Raw genomic sequence first — 15,455 nt, forward strand, 5'->3', positions numbered from 1 at the left:
TTAAGCTTGTGCTAGGAGTAGGTACGACAATAGTGCAACGGGTGGGGTTTGAACCGGTGATCTTTCGGGTTTCAGTCTGCTCCTCTAACCGTTGAGCTATTGAGGCTTTAAACTCTACCTAAACTAACGCTTTTAATTTACAAAAGAATCTTGAAGTAAGTAAATAGTATTTCAAAGAATGGCATGGTACAAAATTGCAAATAGATACATTGTGCTTTATTTCCAAGTTACCAGAGTGGAAAGAACGGATAAGTTGGACGTTTTATCGGCACTTTGGCGTTAGTTTGTATAACTGTAAAGTTAGAAACAAGTATTGTTTCGGAGGCCGCGTTCGCAATTGTATTATGTTACCAGTACATTGTCATGGCGCTTGCGACATGCCCTGCGAACATTTGGGTTTGCAAACTATTCATTGCAGATATATTATTTTAAATTTTAGATAGGGAGCTGGTGCCAAAAAAAGCTTTTGTGTTTAAATTTAAATCGAATTAATTAGCTCGCGTTTCAGCAGTTATAATTAATAAAACTGATTATTAACTTATTACAATAACCAACTCAATCAACATCTGACATAGGTATTATAGGGACCTACATTTTGTTGCTACATTATGATGTCCTGCTCGCGTCTAACATTTTTGAACTAATGCTCCTGCCTCCTTGGCAACTACGATATTATTTGAAAACATTAAAACAAGGTAAAAATCAATTGAGTAGGTACTAGGTGTAGCCTATAGGTACCCACCTACATACGTAATATGATGTGGGTAAATGCGTAGTTTGTATGTTTTAATAGTAAATTATAAATCCTGGATGATTAATGAATAATTAAGAGAGCTTGTTTATTATAAAACTTGCAAACGACAAGTAGGTACCTATATTATTATAATCTTTGTATATAAAATACCTAATACATTAAGGTAGTAGGTATGTACTAAAATATTATTAGAAGTACATTTAAGTTTATTAGGTATTACATAGCTATATATATGTAGGTAAATATAAAGAAAACCTTTACAGACGTTTATACGAGAGACATTGCGATTGACTAATTGTTTGGGTAGAACTTCGGCAAAGTAGATTTTGGTACCTACAAAGGGGCTCACCTTATTTACTAGTATGTAGATGTATTAATATTTCATCATCATCATCATTATCAACTGATAGACACAGGTATCTTGTAGAGACTTCCACACGCCACAGTCGTGCGTCCGCGACCCGTGTCTTCTGAATCCAGCGGCACCCTGCGATTCGGTTGATGTAGTCTGTCTACCTAGAAGAGGGTCTTCGAAAGCTCACCATTCTAACACCTTGGGTCCCCAACGTTTATCGGTTTTTCAAACCCGTTGAGCTATGTCGGTTACGCTGATCCTCCTACGGATCTACAAGTTACTCATTTCTGATTTGATAGAGAAACTTCAAGTATAGCTCTCCATCTCCCTCTGACTGACAGCTTTTCATCTTTGATCGATTCATATAAAAAAATACTATTTACTTATGTTGATGGATGCAGGCGTCAACATAGTTTACAATTTGTGGTTAGTTTAAGAAATGCTGTAGGTAACATTATTCTCCTATACTGCAGATTGGAGTGGGCAGACTCAATAAAATGTATTCAATGCCATATGCGGTTTTCTGACCCGTTTCACATGCACGAGTGCCGCCATTACTTGAGGTGAAATCGTACAAAGTCATTTTATAGAAAAGGTCTAAGTAGTATTTTTCGTATAGGACAATTACCTATCTAAGTACTGACTTGATAAATCAATGATTTTACGTCCCTAACTTAGAATAAGCCCCTCATATAAAAACCGGCCAAGTGCGAGTTAGGCTCGCTCCCCGAGGGTTCCGTAGTACAGTCGCATTTTTTCGACATTTTGCACGATAAATCAAAAACTATGATTCATAAAAATAAATAAAAATCTGTTTTAGAATCCACATGTGAAGCCCTTTCATATGATACCCTACTTGGTATAGTTATCTTAGTTCGAAAATTGAAAATACTAATTATTAGTTTATGTCCACAATTTTTTTTTGTGTGATGTGATTTACAGTTTTCAGATTTTTCCCCTAAAGCCAGCTATAAGATCTACCTACCTGCCAAATTTCATGATTCTAGGTCAACGGAAAGCACCCTGTAGGTTTCTTGACAGACAGACGGACAGACAGACGGACAGACAGACCGACAGACAGACAGACAACAAAGTGTCCGTTTTTCCTTTTCGGATACGGAACCCTAAAAATTAAAAAAGAGAAGGGTTATTAGTAAGGTACGGTAGGTAGGACATAGGTGGTTAGGGTATGTCGTGTTCTATGTAGGTACCTAAGTTAATTTTGTTTTTACGTAGTGGTACGTTAGTATTATTATATGTATATTCTGTGCCGTTGGTAACTCCCAAATTCATAGGTTTTAAAAAACCGGCCAAGTGCGAGGCGGGCCACGCGCAGTGTAGGGTTCCGTAGTCACAATTCAATCACAAATACAATAGATACAATAAAACTTCATAATATCAATTGACTTGAATAATTTTAAAATCTATGTAGATCCACACATCACTAAAACACACACACAAACACTCACTACAGCTCTAAAAACCTACATTCTTTCAAGGTGAAGGACTGTTTTATTTTTGTTATCAGGCAGGCAAAACAAGGACATTCTCAAAGTCAAAATGAGCACAAATTATCAACATGCATTACTTACTTATTAAATACCTATAGTACGCGACAGGTCAAGATGGCAATCGGGGTTGCTAATCCGGTGCGGGAGAGCGCGGGTGACGTGCGGGTGTGCGGGGCGTCCCCCCCGCCTCATACCCCGATTGCCATCTCGCATACCTACTATAGGTAAGTACCTACAGAAAGGGAAGTGTCCATAGGTAGGTTCTATTTTCAAGTCTGTAGGTATATCTAACATAATGTGTATGTAAATAACTGATAAATATCTTAGGTATGTTGTATCTATGTAAAAGTCAGTTCCGTCCAAAAACTAGTTTATATTGGTCGTTAGATTTTGCCTATATTATTTTGTTGTAAAATTAAAGGTCAACTAAAAATAGATACTAGCTATTTGAATTAATAAAATTATTATGTACTTACCTATTCATATATTTACGAAGAGACGTAAAAACCAATTTTACTTCGTAGTTTAAAACAATATTTCGCAATATTAAATTAATATCAGTACCTAAGTAAGTAGGTACCTAGTTGAATAAATAGACAGGTAGATATACCTATCTTACTATCTCTATAATATAAAAATGAATCACTAAATGTGTTGCTGATCGCAAATCTCGAGAACCGCTGAACCTATTTCACTAATTATTTTTTTATAATATTCCTTGAAGTACGAGGATGGTTCTTACGGAGAGAAAAATTAAAAAAATTTGAATCGACTGCTAGGCGGAATGAAGTTCGCCAGGGCAGCTAGTATTGAATATATTGTGATTGGGCGCACTCGTGATGTATAGTATGATGAACGTAATCTAAACGACTAATTAATTAACCAGTTTTTATATTTATTTTATTTAATGTTAATGGCAGCGGCGAGTTGGTAGGCAGAAATTATTGTCAACCAAACAATAACTACGACGGTAGTTATTGTTTGGTTGGCTACGGACGGACGGACTTGGGCTGTTTATTCTTTATTTTAATTTAATGAGAAGTCAATTAACCAGTTTTTATAGGCACGGAGCGATTGACATAATATCTGAATTCTGATTTCTACAATTTACCTACATATTGATATGTCGGTAATACCTACCTATATAAGAACAATTTTTTTCCCCATCTACGAATGGTGAGGTAATAGGTTAGAACTTACAATATTTATTTAGACCGTAGCTATAATATGTCTCTATTAGATAGATGAAATTTAGAATGGTTTTTAGGGTTCCATACATCAAAAGGAAAAAGGAACCCCTATAGGATCACTTTGTTGCCTGTCTGTCTGTCAGTGGTACCTGTCAAGAAATCTATAGAATCATGAAATTTGGCAGGTAGATCACCAAAAAAAATTAAAATGTGTTCATGAACAGTTAATTAGTAACTTTTAAAGTAAGATATAGCTATACCAAGTGGGGTTTCATATGAAAGGGCTTTACCTGTACATTCTAAAACACTAACAGATTTATTTTTATTTTTATGCATAACTAATAGTTTTTGATTAATCGTGCAAAATGTCGAAAAAATACGATTGTAGCACGGAACCCTCGGTGCGCGAGTATAACTCGCACTTAGCCGGTTTTTGATTGATGCTTCGTTAAAATTTAAAAATGTATTTTCTACCTACTGATGAAAATCTATATTAGTAATTAGTTACATCTAATATGTAACTGTTAAAACCTCGATATCAGCTATCGCGAAAACGCCCACTACTAACATTGCCAAGAGTCTTGGGTTTTCTGGACTGTCCCGAAATTTTATTTAGCTACCCAATTTTTCACTCACTGATGATAGTTTAAACGCTATAATACTCAATGTTTCCCGATGATCTCGAAAATGTTAACTAGAGACCAAGAATCTCTTAATTTTTCTAGTGGGACCAAGAATCTATTAATTTTTCTTTTCTTAGATTTTTTCCTAGAGAAAAAATAAAGGAGAGATATAAAATTGTCACTTTTACTTTTATAAGCAATCAGTAAAATCCACGCTTAAAGAAAAAAAAACTGTAGCCATAATAATCTTCCCAGTCAATTCCTGTCACCTTAAACTTCTTGGGGATGCCTTTTTTGTGGCAATGAACTCCCATTGTGATTCAGGTTCACAGTAATGGATTTAAGTTTCATATTCCTCAGTCAAAATTATTCTGTTTAGCCCTGATCGCGGTTCTCGCTCCATAACTCACAGGCCCAAAAAGTTGCGCGAAAATTCAACGCACAGAAGAGGTACCTACCTACTAAGCATTCTCGGCAGTTAGATTACTAGGTAGCATCCATCTTGCATTGACAAAATGCCTAGGTATATCGGCCAGCCTATCGTTTTCAATTGATCTATTGAAGAGACTATGCCACATGTAAATCATAGTTTTTCAAGGCAAGAGGTCCTGTGAACAGATGACATCTTTCTATAATGATCTGCTGCTTTTTTGCCACCTTAGTGAAGAACGGCACGCAACTCTGTTTTCTCCTGTTGTCTTCCCGTACCAAAAATATTTTCTGCGCTCTCTGTTCCGCGAACTTTTTGACTGTCAAAAATTCAATTCATATTTGTATGAAAAAAAAATTAAGTAGGTGAAGGAAACTTAAATGCATTATTAACAACAGTGATGTATTGTGCATCTTATCGCTAAAATTTACTCTTAAACATAACAGCAGCGTACTATTTCCTATGTACACAATAACACAGTCGCGAATGTTGTCATTGTATTACGATGGCATGTCGTGTGGCAGGAGATAATAGTTGTAAACAAAAAACAGTTCAGTCTCATGAGCTCACTGTTTCGACACAATGTGCAAAAGGCTGTAATCTGACATTTCATTGTAATGCATAGTGAGATTGGTATCTTCTTTATTTCTATCTTGCTTAATCGGTTTTGTTTGGCCGATCCTAGTACGTTTATGGTGGTACCTATAGATAAATTGACTGCAGCACGGTGCAGTCGGCAGAATTCTTTTGCGAGCATTATCGCCTTAATAGATGATCGGATATGGTTCAGCAGATTTGGTTCGTACGAACCATATTCGATCATCTTCAAGGATCGTAGGACTGAATATGGCAGATTTGGAGCGGCAGTTTTCATTGCCAACATAAAAAATAAATAATGTTAGCTTGCTGTTTGTGTTGTTGTTAGTTTGAATAGCAATTCTATCAACAGATACAACTTCTGATGATCATTTGAATTTATGTACTCATGTTTATTTCAAAAAGAGGAGGTGTTTTGGGTTTTAACAAATTTTTTTCGTATTTTTCAGGCACGGTCAGAGTCCATGGCATCCGTATATTCAGGGGCCGGGGAAGGTTTACGCGGCAGCGTGACAGTGAAGGGCGAGGTTCAGTTCTCGCTTCTGTACAACTACAGACTTGGAGCTTTGGAAGTGGGCGTCAAACGATGTCGGGATTTGGCGCCGGTCGATGTAAAAAGAAACCGTTCTGATCCATATGTCAAGGTAGGTAAAACTTAACCAAGCTATATTCTGGATGCGCTTCTTTTTCAGAGACCGGAGATATGTCTATAACAGTCGATTTTTCATTATAAGCCTACGTCCAAAACTTTTTTGTAAATCCTCCATTCATCTCCTTCTATCTATACCTACTAATATTCCATTTCTAAATGCGAAAGTGTGTTTGTTTGTTTGTTTGTTCCTACAAACTCCTGTGCTTCCATACTCCTGTACGGATTTAGTAAGGAATAATCATATAAGTAACCAAACTAAGTTAACGACGTTATAAGAGAAGTAGAAATGGGCTGGTCAAGTTATGCAATAGGTGGACGCAGGAGTCTGGTGTTTACGCTACATAACACGTCACCATAGCAGGCTTCGCTGCGGCGGCGGGCAGAACTGGAGGAATTTGATGGCCTTGGTTTGCTCTGGACGCGTCTAATCACTAACAGGAATACGTGGAAGGAAAGACGGGGGAGCCTTTGTCCTCATTTGGGATGACCTCTTTTAGTCGATTAATATCGATCATATATTGTTTCCAGGTGTACTTGTTGCCAGACAAGTCCAAGGCCGGCAAACGGAAGACAAAGGTGAAGAAGAACACCCTGAACCCCGTGTTCGAAGAGACGCTGAGCTTCGTGCAGCCGCTGGCCTCGCTGTCCGCGCGGACACTGTGGCTGAGCGCGTGGCACGCCGACATGTTCGGCCGCAACGACTTCCTGGGCGAGGTGACGCTGCCGCTGGCCGACGTCGTGTTCGACGACCCCGCGCCCATGTGGTACAAGCTTCACGAACGGGTTAGTTCTGCAAATCCTTCTGCATTAGTCGCGCTTAGATGCATCTTCGTACGAGATTCACCCGAGCGAACACTTCAGACGCTCTTTACGGAAGGCCTATGTCCAACAGTGGACGTCCACAGGCTGATGATGATGATGATGATGATGATGATGATGATGATGATGATGATGATGATGATGAACACTTGAGAACAATAAAACAAACAGACATGAACGATCCTGATCCTTCAACTACTGTGGGAGCGCTCACACGCAGGATGTTAATTATTAGTCGTAGGTATACGCTTCTGACATTTTTTATATATTTTTTTTCTTTACTTATTTTATATATTTTTTTTCTATTTTTTTGTCGATAAGTCATTGTCTAATTTCACCCCCTTTCAGGGTTTTATTTTATCGATTGACACGCAGTATAAATTCGTACCCAAAGTGAGTGTGGCCTTACACACCGGGTGTGCCAGTGCTGTGTGGTAATCAGTGGTTATGTTTGCAGACGGAACAGTTTGACGAGCAGCAGGGCTCGCGCGGGGACCTCATCGTGGGGCTGAAGTTCGAGCTGGCGGACGCGGCGCGCGGCAAGGGCACGCTGCACGTGCTGGTGAAGGAGGCCAAGAACCTCGTCGCCACCAAGCCCAACGGCCTCGCTGATGTCTTCTGCAAAAGGTTCCTTTCTCATTTATTTATTTATTATAGGCTTGTGCAGATACAGCTGTGATAGCCTGGTGTTTAAAGCGTCCGCCTCCTATTTGGGAGGTCGGGGTTCGATCCCGGCAAATTTAAGTAAAGGTGTGTGATCATACACACGTCTACTTAAATAGCACATAACTCCAAAAAGTTAGAGGTTTATCAATTGCTTTAACGGTAAAAGAAAACATCGTAAAGAAACCGGCATGCCTGAGAGTTCCCCTTAGTATTCTCAAAGGTGTGTGGTAGTCTGCCTGTCTGCATTTAGCCAGTGTAGCCTATAAAACCCATCTTATTCTGAGAGTAGACGCGTGCTCAGTGGTGGGCTGTTGATGGATTGTTCGTGATAATGATATGATGATGACCCGACCATGAATCTACATATATTTATGGATAGAGCACTTCCAATACGGGTACTTATCGCTATCCCACTTCGACTGCCGAGGTCGAGTCGAAGTGTAATTAGTATACATATAAATAAGGAGCTCGGCGCTCGATGCACCTTCATGGTCCTGACATACCTACCATTTATTTTTTTAATATTAATTGACAATCGGATTAAAAACCTTTTTTACAGTTACCTCCTACCAGAGCGTGGTCGTCTCGCGAAGCAGAAGACGACAGTCGTGCGCCGCTCGCTCAACCCGCGCTGGGAGCACACGTTCACGTACCGAGGCCTCACGCTGCAGGAGCTGGCGACTCGCGCGCTCGAGCTCAGCCTGTGGGACCGCGACCGACTTGCTTCTAATGACTTCATGGGCGCTGTTAGACTTTCACTGGCCACCGGTACGTACTTCATTATCGACCGATAGACGTCCTAGACATAGGTCACTGGTACTTGCAGGGACTGCCACAGGCCACGGTCTTGAGCCGCCTGAATCTAGCGGGCTCCCTGTGACTTACTTGATGTCGCCTGTCCACCTAGTGGGGGGGTTTTCCTTCCAACACTGCGATTTGCGTACGTGTCGCCGTTCTAGCACCTTGAGAATGTCTATCTCCCAACTCATTCTCTAAACTCGGTTGAAATGCTTAGAAAATTTTTTGGTTAGTAGTAATTAGGTTTGTCTATAGTCACTGTGTCGCATATATTATATTAAGGTCTCAAAAAGATTTTATTTTTAATATTTTTTCTTTATAGGTACTTACATGGGTGCAAGTGTTAACTGGATGGACAGCGTGGGCAAGGAGATCACCCTGTGGCAGAACATGATGCAGCAACCCAATCTGTGGGTGGAGGGCTCGCTGCCCTTGCGGCCTCAGCTCATCAACTAAGCAACCACTCCTGAGACTAACTGCTGAAGGAACTGTGTCGAATGCGGCCCCTTGAAGGTGTGATACAAGTACCTAACTGTATAAACACGTTCACACTCTAGAAGCGGCTCTCAAGCCGCGCGAGTCGGTGCTTTATAGTTCCTGTATTACAATGTGGTTTATTTTTACTTTTTTTTATGTGAAGTCTTTAGGCACCATGCGCGATTTTGGAATAGAGGTTGGTCGCATCATCATAATTTTATTAGCTTTTATAATTTGTTCATTTTTAAAGGTCAGGCAGTTGCCGGACTGTAATTTTTTAATGTTCCCTGGAGAGTATTCGATAACGTTGTTGGTAGGTACCTATTTTAGCAATGCTCGAGTACTATCTCATACAAAACGCATACAAATCTTAAAAGGGGTGAGCACTTATTACATGACAGTTTTGTTTAAGATGATAAATCTCTACCGTACCCGACTGGATTTGCCTATAACAAAAGAATAAATGGGTTGATAGAGTTAATCGGGTTAATTGATAAAACAACGTGACATTAGAAAGTTTTACTAATCCACTTTTAATTTTTTTTTGGAGTTGGCTTTTACTTAACAAAAAAAGACGTTCAGTAAATTATTTCAGTAGGAACTATTAAATACTCTTGTTAGGTTAAAATATACTTTTTTTTTATATAAAATCGATATACTTAACACATATTGTTATACCTTGTAAGTATGTCGGCATAAATGTCTACCTAATTATATCCGTAACATCATGTGCCAATCATGTTAAAGTGTACATTTTATTTGTGTTTCGATCTAGTATAGGTTGTAAAAAAATACTGTAATATGTTATTTTTAAAGCCTTTATTCTACTTGTATCTTCTCTTTTTTCTTGCATTCCAACACATTGTGATGTACCTAAATTATTCTTAAGACTTATCTCTAATGACAATAATATCCATTTATAAACTGCCTATTAGGTAAGAAATAGAGTTTATATTTTTAAGTAAGATTCGCATTTAAATTAGAATCATCATAATGTACAAATTTAAGCTTGTATGAGTCCACGTCTGCTCATGCATATTGTGATTTATAATTTACTGTTAAGTTGTAACTTCTAAGCAATTCTTAAAAATAATGACTGCGCATTAAATAATAATTGTATCTTGTTGTTACATTACATCGAATTATACGGAAACGTCTGTAGTTCGTAGAGTTTAAATATTAATTCACGAATTTAAGCCTACCTACTTAAATACATATATAGATAGATACCTACACGTATATTAGAATGAATAAAATATATTTTGTAATACCTTCTTAAGTATTTTTTTATAAATAAAATATTATATTGTGAGTGAAAATCTAAAACGATTTTAAATAAATAATTCTAAAGTGTTGAATGGCCTTTGTTTTATTCTCTTTCTCTCTCTCTTCCTCTCTCCCTCCCTCATTCCCACACAACTTCGTGTTCCTCATTACTGAGGGTCGTGACCCCTTCCACGATGTCGCCCAATTTCCCTCGGTTCTTTGCAACATGCAGGGCTTCGTGGGTCTTGCTATCATTTTATTTTATTAGATGGCAGTTTATTGAAATAAAGATTCAGAAAATAATATTATACTATAGTAGGTACGATGTTTCTATCAATAACTATTATTAGTAAAATATACTTAACTGAGATACCTACCTACTGAATAGGTATTCGTTTTGTGGTGATTAAGTATTAAAATAATTTCAAACAAAGGGTTTATGGTGTGGAGGTCATTAACTCATACCATTATGGTCATGTCATGTTGCACCGGTATTTGTTCTGAGTGTTGCACAAAAGCCCAACTTGAAAAAACCTACGAGTATTGTTACAAAACAGTTCCATAATAATTTACGCAAAACTTTTCACATGGCAAGGCATTCTAAAAAACCCGCTTATGTTACCCATTTCTCCTGTAGGTTCAGATAAAAGCCGAATACACGATCGGAACCAAACATCAACCAAGCGCACCTTGGTTGAAAATTAACAGCTGTGTAGACGCAGGTTGATGTAAATTTTTGGTTGGACTACTGAGTGACCTTCAATCACCGTGGTCGGAAGCGCATCCGATCTACCAAGGGCATTTGCCCTCATCAAGTTGAGCTACGAACGGGTGGACGCCTGTTTGCGCTTTAGTAGTAGGTATACACTGTCAAGTTGATCCAAACACACTGTTGTCCCCGTTAGCCGTGTCCTCGTTAACGGGGACAGTGGGAATTGGATAAAATGATTAAAAACTCATCCCGTTGTCCACGTCATCTGTCACCGTTTAACGGGGACAACGGTAATTGAATAAAATTATTGAAAATCATTCCCGTTTTCCCCGTTCTCTATTCCCGCTCAACAGGGACTGCGGCAATTAAATAAAATTGTCAAAACTATTCCCGTTGCTGAAAGTAAGGTGAAGTTTTGGCAAGCAGCACCATACAAAGAACTATGCAGAAGGATGGAACGCAGTTGGCAAAAAAACCAACCATTTTGAAACTGCTTACAGTTTCATAATATGAAGATGCCAATGGAGTGTGGAACTGTGGACCATACGAAGTAGTACGTCTTAAAAATTCATTGGATCATGTTAGTGATATGTGGTTAGACTCATAGAGACTAGAGTAAAGTAATAATATGAACTGATTAGAAATAACATCTGTGGATTAGACTATGATCCGCGATTGCGGGAGAATGACAGCTACAATGTCACGATCGCAATTATCTTGGTTGATGCTCGCTCGCTATTGGCTCCAATGCATTGTTGAAACAGGAATCGCAAAAATTCAGCCAATCAGAACAATTGAGATTGTAATAAAGATTGATGCAGTGCTTTAGACAATCGCCCCGCCCTACTGGTCTGTCGTCTGTGATTAGCATAGCAAGTAGCAACGGAAATCAAAATTATTTCTTCAAAAATTGTGAATGCACGTCAATATTTTGTAATCATATTTAAACTTAATTAAGTGTAACATTATGAAGAAATTAACCACGAAAACTCTATTATTTTTTATAGTATCAATAGACACGTTAAAATCAGGTATGTCTAATGTCGCTAAGTGATTGGAATCAACGCCCAGTTTGTAATTTTGTTCATTTGTTTTTTTATTATATTTCTGTTGATTGTTTATTTATTTTAGTGCACTCTATTAGCTGTTATCAATGCTCAGGCACAGATTCAAACAAACCATTTGAATGCAATGAATTCTTAGATTCTAATTCACAAGTAGTTCCAACAGACTGTGAGGGAATACATGACGCCCAGTTTTGTATTAAACATGTTGGACGGTTTGAAGGTATAAATAATTTAGAGTCGTGAGATTAAATTAGAGCTATCTAACACTAATTATTTTTATGGCTGAATTATGAATATAACATTTAACCTAACCTGTGCATGTACCTACATTAATGTTTTCTAATTTCTTGTGCCTACTTAAGTACTAACTGGTGGAGTTGGTACCTAAAATATTAACAGTAAAAAGTAATTAAGGTGCATATTTAACAAAATTTAGGTTAATTTTGTTTACTTATCAATAAGTAGATATATTACGTTCGTTTTTTTTTATCAAAATCTTTTTATTTTATACTTTCATTTATCACTATTTTTATCTACACTATACAATTATTTTATTTTTGTCTGCACTAGTCTTAGAAAAGTGATAATGATTGTAATTTACTTAATTGTATAATATCCACTAAATAACATTCATCTTTATATTGTAACTATTTAGGATTGGCTATAGACTGTTACCAGTGTAATTCTTCAGTCACAATGGAGTGTGGCGATGGTCTTATGAAACTGGATGATGGTGTACTGGTGCCAGTACCTTGTGACCATGTGTACAATGCACAGTTTTGTATTAAACGGACAGGTTACTAATATTTAACATACATAGTGTGATTATTGAATAATAATATGTAAAGTAGCTCATTTGGAAGATATGGAAATATTTTTACTTCACTTTTTTTGTGTGAATTTTAGTGTTGTTGCACAAATATGAAGGTTACACTATGCACTAACAATTGCTATTAACACTTGGGTTTTGCAAAATTGCATTTGGTAAGTAGCCTATTTTGGATATGCGTGGTTGACTTATATTCTGTACACATAACTTTTAACAGGCACTAACTATTGAGTACTATTAATTTAATAGCATGAACACAATGCTTGATTTACTTACCACTGAATTAAACTAGAATAAAATTTTGTTTATTCTTATTTATTTATAAAATTATGATTTTATTTTACAGGAGGCATAGGAACAAAGAGATACTGTTCATCTTTGGACTTGGGAAACTATTGCAACTATGTTCAGCAACCAGGAGATAAACTTGAGTATCGCACATGCATCTACACTTGTAGCACAGATGGCTGCAATGGCAGTGCTGCATTAAGAATATCTGCAGCATATGTAGTTTTAGCTTTACTTGTATCCAAATGGATATTATCGTAAGACTTCAGTAGATTGCACTATCTGGTCTACATGCAACAAAGTTTGGAATCAGCTGTCAAACAGTAGATGTATGAAGTTGGCTCAGATTTCAAGCTAACTTCAAAAGATAACTACGGTGGACCCCCGGTAATCCGACATGACAATCTTCGCCAATGCATGATTGAACAAGTTATAACTTGTACGCACCACCACTAATCAAAACAATACACTACGCTCGATGCGTAGGGTAAGTGTTGTTTTGATTCTAATTGCTTAGTTTGAAGAAGATAGCGGTGCGGTTTGATTTACTAATTTTGACATTTATATGTACCTAATGAAGTATGATTTGCACTTCAGAGTACATAATATATATTATAACATGTATGATCTTATCATTGGATCTGTAATTTGTCGGATTACAAGGTACTCTTTTGTAAAAAAATCCGGACTGTAGGAGGCCTTAGGCAGTACTCTATAATCCGACAAATTCGATAGTCCGACACTGCCCTGCAAAATGTTTGTCGGATTACCGGGGGTCCACTGTATGCTGTTTCATTGTGTCCAGATGGATGATTTCTAATATATTATGCATTTTGGTATTTATAGTTAGGTACTCCGTACTATTATATAGGTAAAGATGACTCTTGCTATGACATTCCACTGACCATTCTATTACATTAAGATTAAATTACTTAAGTAAGTTAATTAATTCGTCCAACTTTTATAGATCACAATATTATTTAAATACTGCTGCTAATTTTAAGGCCGCTGCCAAATAGTACCTGTCTGTGTAATGCCGTCCATTTACGTTATTTTTGATGATACTGAACTTTATTTTTTTATATTAAGTATTATAAAATAATTTTTAATTTAAATGAAGTCCTGTTTGTGCATTTTAATTAAGTATATATTTTTTACTTAGTAGCTACAAAAAAGAGCAAGATATGGTAAGGTTCAAATGACTAATAAGGCCCTTCTCACACGGAGAAAAGGCGACAATCTAAACTAGTTGCAACCTATGTTCTCACACAGTGCAACTCATGTTGTAAATGTTCGGTCAATTCAGTCAAATATCTCGTGGCACATGAACCAATCAGATTCTTAATAGATGACGTATAAAATTAACACGTCATCTATTAAAAATCTGATTGGTCGACTGAACATGTCATCTGTCTGATCCACTTAGGTGGAAACTGCATCCAAGTCTAGACTGCTTGGATTTGATTAAAATGTTAAGACGTACAGAAAGAAAATGATGCTGAAAACAAGTTTTTGATATATTTATCCCACACAATTCCTAGACTTTTCATCATCACATTCACATCAAATGACCTCAAGTTACAATGCTAGATCTAATGAAATGCCGTCCATTTTTATGTACATAATATAATATTATATAGATACATTTTTTTTAGAACGTGTGATAGTTCCAGTTTTATATCTTAAGATTATACAATAATTATTTCTTGAAGTGTGTATTATTTTATAATATATACATACATTTTATAATAAATTTGTTTTTTATTTCAATTTATGTTAATTTCAGCTATACAAACAAGTCTTAAGGTAGCTCAGTTCGGTGCTTTCTCCATACAAACGTAGGAGGGAAAATACAACAATATTCGATATTGTACGCACAAAACTAAGAATTATATCGATTTATCTCGTCATTATCTAGGTTTATTGATATATAAAATATTGAAAAAAATATTGATTTAAAAGTTACGAGGCTCAAAAAATTCCTATTTTAACACTAAATTAATGACAACTTTGGACGTAAATAAATAAGATTAGGAATATGAAAATACTAAAACAATTTATCATTAGACGTTGTTTATTTATTCATTAGTTGAAATAATTTTACTTTGCAAACATAAATTCAGCGGTTTTTTCTCAAAAATACTTTTCCTAAACCCTTTTCGCGCGCTTGATTTCAGTGAAAATCATCGTGCCTCTCAACTTTCTCATACAATGTCAAGTGAAAAGCAAACATGTTACCCACGTGCGCTGCCTATTTTGGTCGAGCGTCCTGCGTCACCTTAAGCCCTGAATTCCCATTCCTATCTTTCGCGTAGCAAATTCTTGATTTGAATGAAAAACTCAATAATTAATGTATGTTAGATAGTGATGTATGACATAGCCTACTATTATACCTAAAGCTATAAGGTATAGGGATAAAAG

The 15,455-nt window shown here is 36.8% G+C and overlaps 2 protein-coding genes across 5 annotated transcripts in view; both read left to right on the forward strand.

Moving 5' to 3' along the window:
• The window catches only part of btsz (bitesize), a 63,887-nt gene extending 53,657 nt beyond the window's left edge, over positions 1–10,230 (forward strand). For all 4 annotated transcript variants that reach the window (XM_069502086.1, XM_034973974.2, XM_069502088.1 and 1 more), the window contains 5 exons: positions 5,910–6,104; positions 6,641–6,895; positions 7,389–7,558; positions 8,157–8,365; positions 8,718–10,230. In XM_069502086.1, the coding sequence (XP_069358187.1) occupies positions 5,910–6,104; positions 6,641–6,895; positions 7,389–7,558; positions 8,157–8,365; positions 8,718–8,851 (963 nt within the window). In that variant the 3' untranslated portion in view covers positions 8,852–10,230. The remainder of the gene's footprint in view (positions 1–5,909; positions 6,105–6,640; positions 6,896–7,388; positions 7,559–8,156; positions 8,366–8,717) is intronic.
• A 1,454-nt stretch (positions 10,231–11,684) lies between these two features.
• Positions 11,685–14,781, forward strand: bou (boudin). Its single transcript, XM_034973981.2, has 4 exons — positions 11,685–11,881; positions 11,982–12,137; positions 12,573–12,713; positions 13,093–14,781. The coding sequence occupies exons 1-4, from the start codon at positions 11,818–11,820 to the stop codon at positions 13,293–13,295; spliced, it is 564 nt and encodes a 187-aa protein (XP_034829872.1). The 5' UTR covers positions 11,685–11,817; the 3' UTR covers positions 13,296–14,781.
• The last annotated feature ends 674 nt before the right edge of the window (positions 14,782–15,455 follow it).

The sequence above is a fragment of the Maniola hyperantus genome, chromosome 12 (assembly GCF_902806685.2).
Source record: "Maniola hyperantus chromosome 12, iAphHyp1.2, whole genome shotgun sequence".
NCBI classification, from domain to species: domain Eukaryota; kingdom Metazoa; phylum Arthropoda; class Insecta; order Lepidoptera; family Nymphalidae; genus Maniola; species Maniola hyperantus.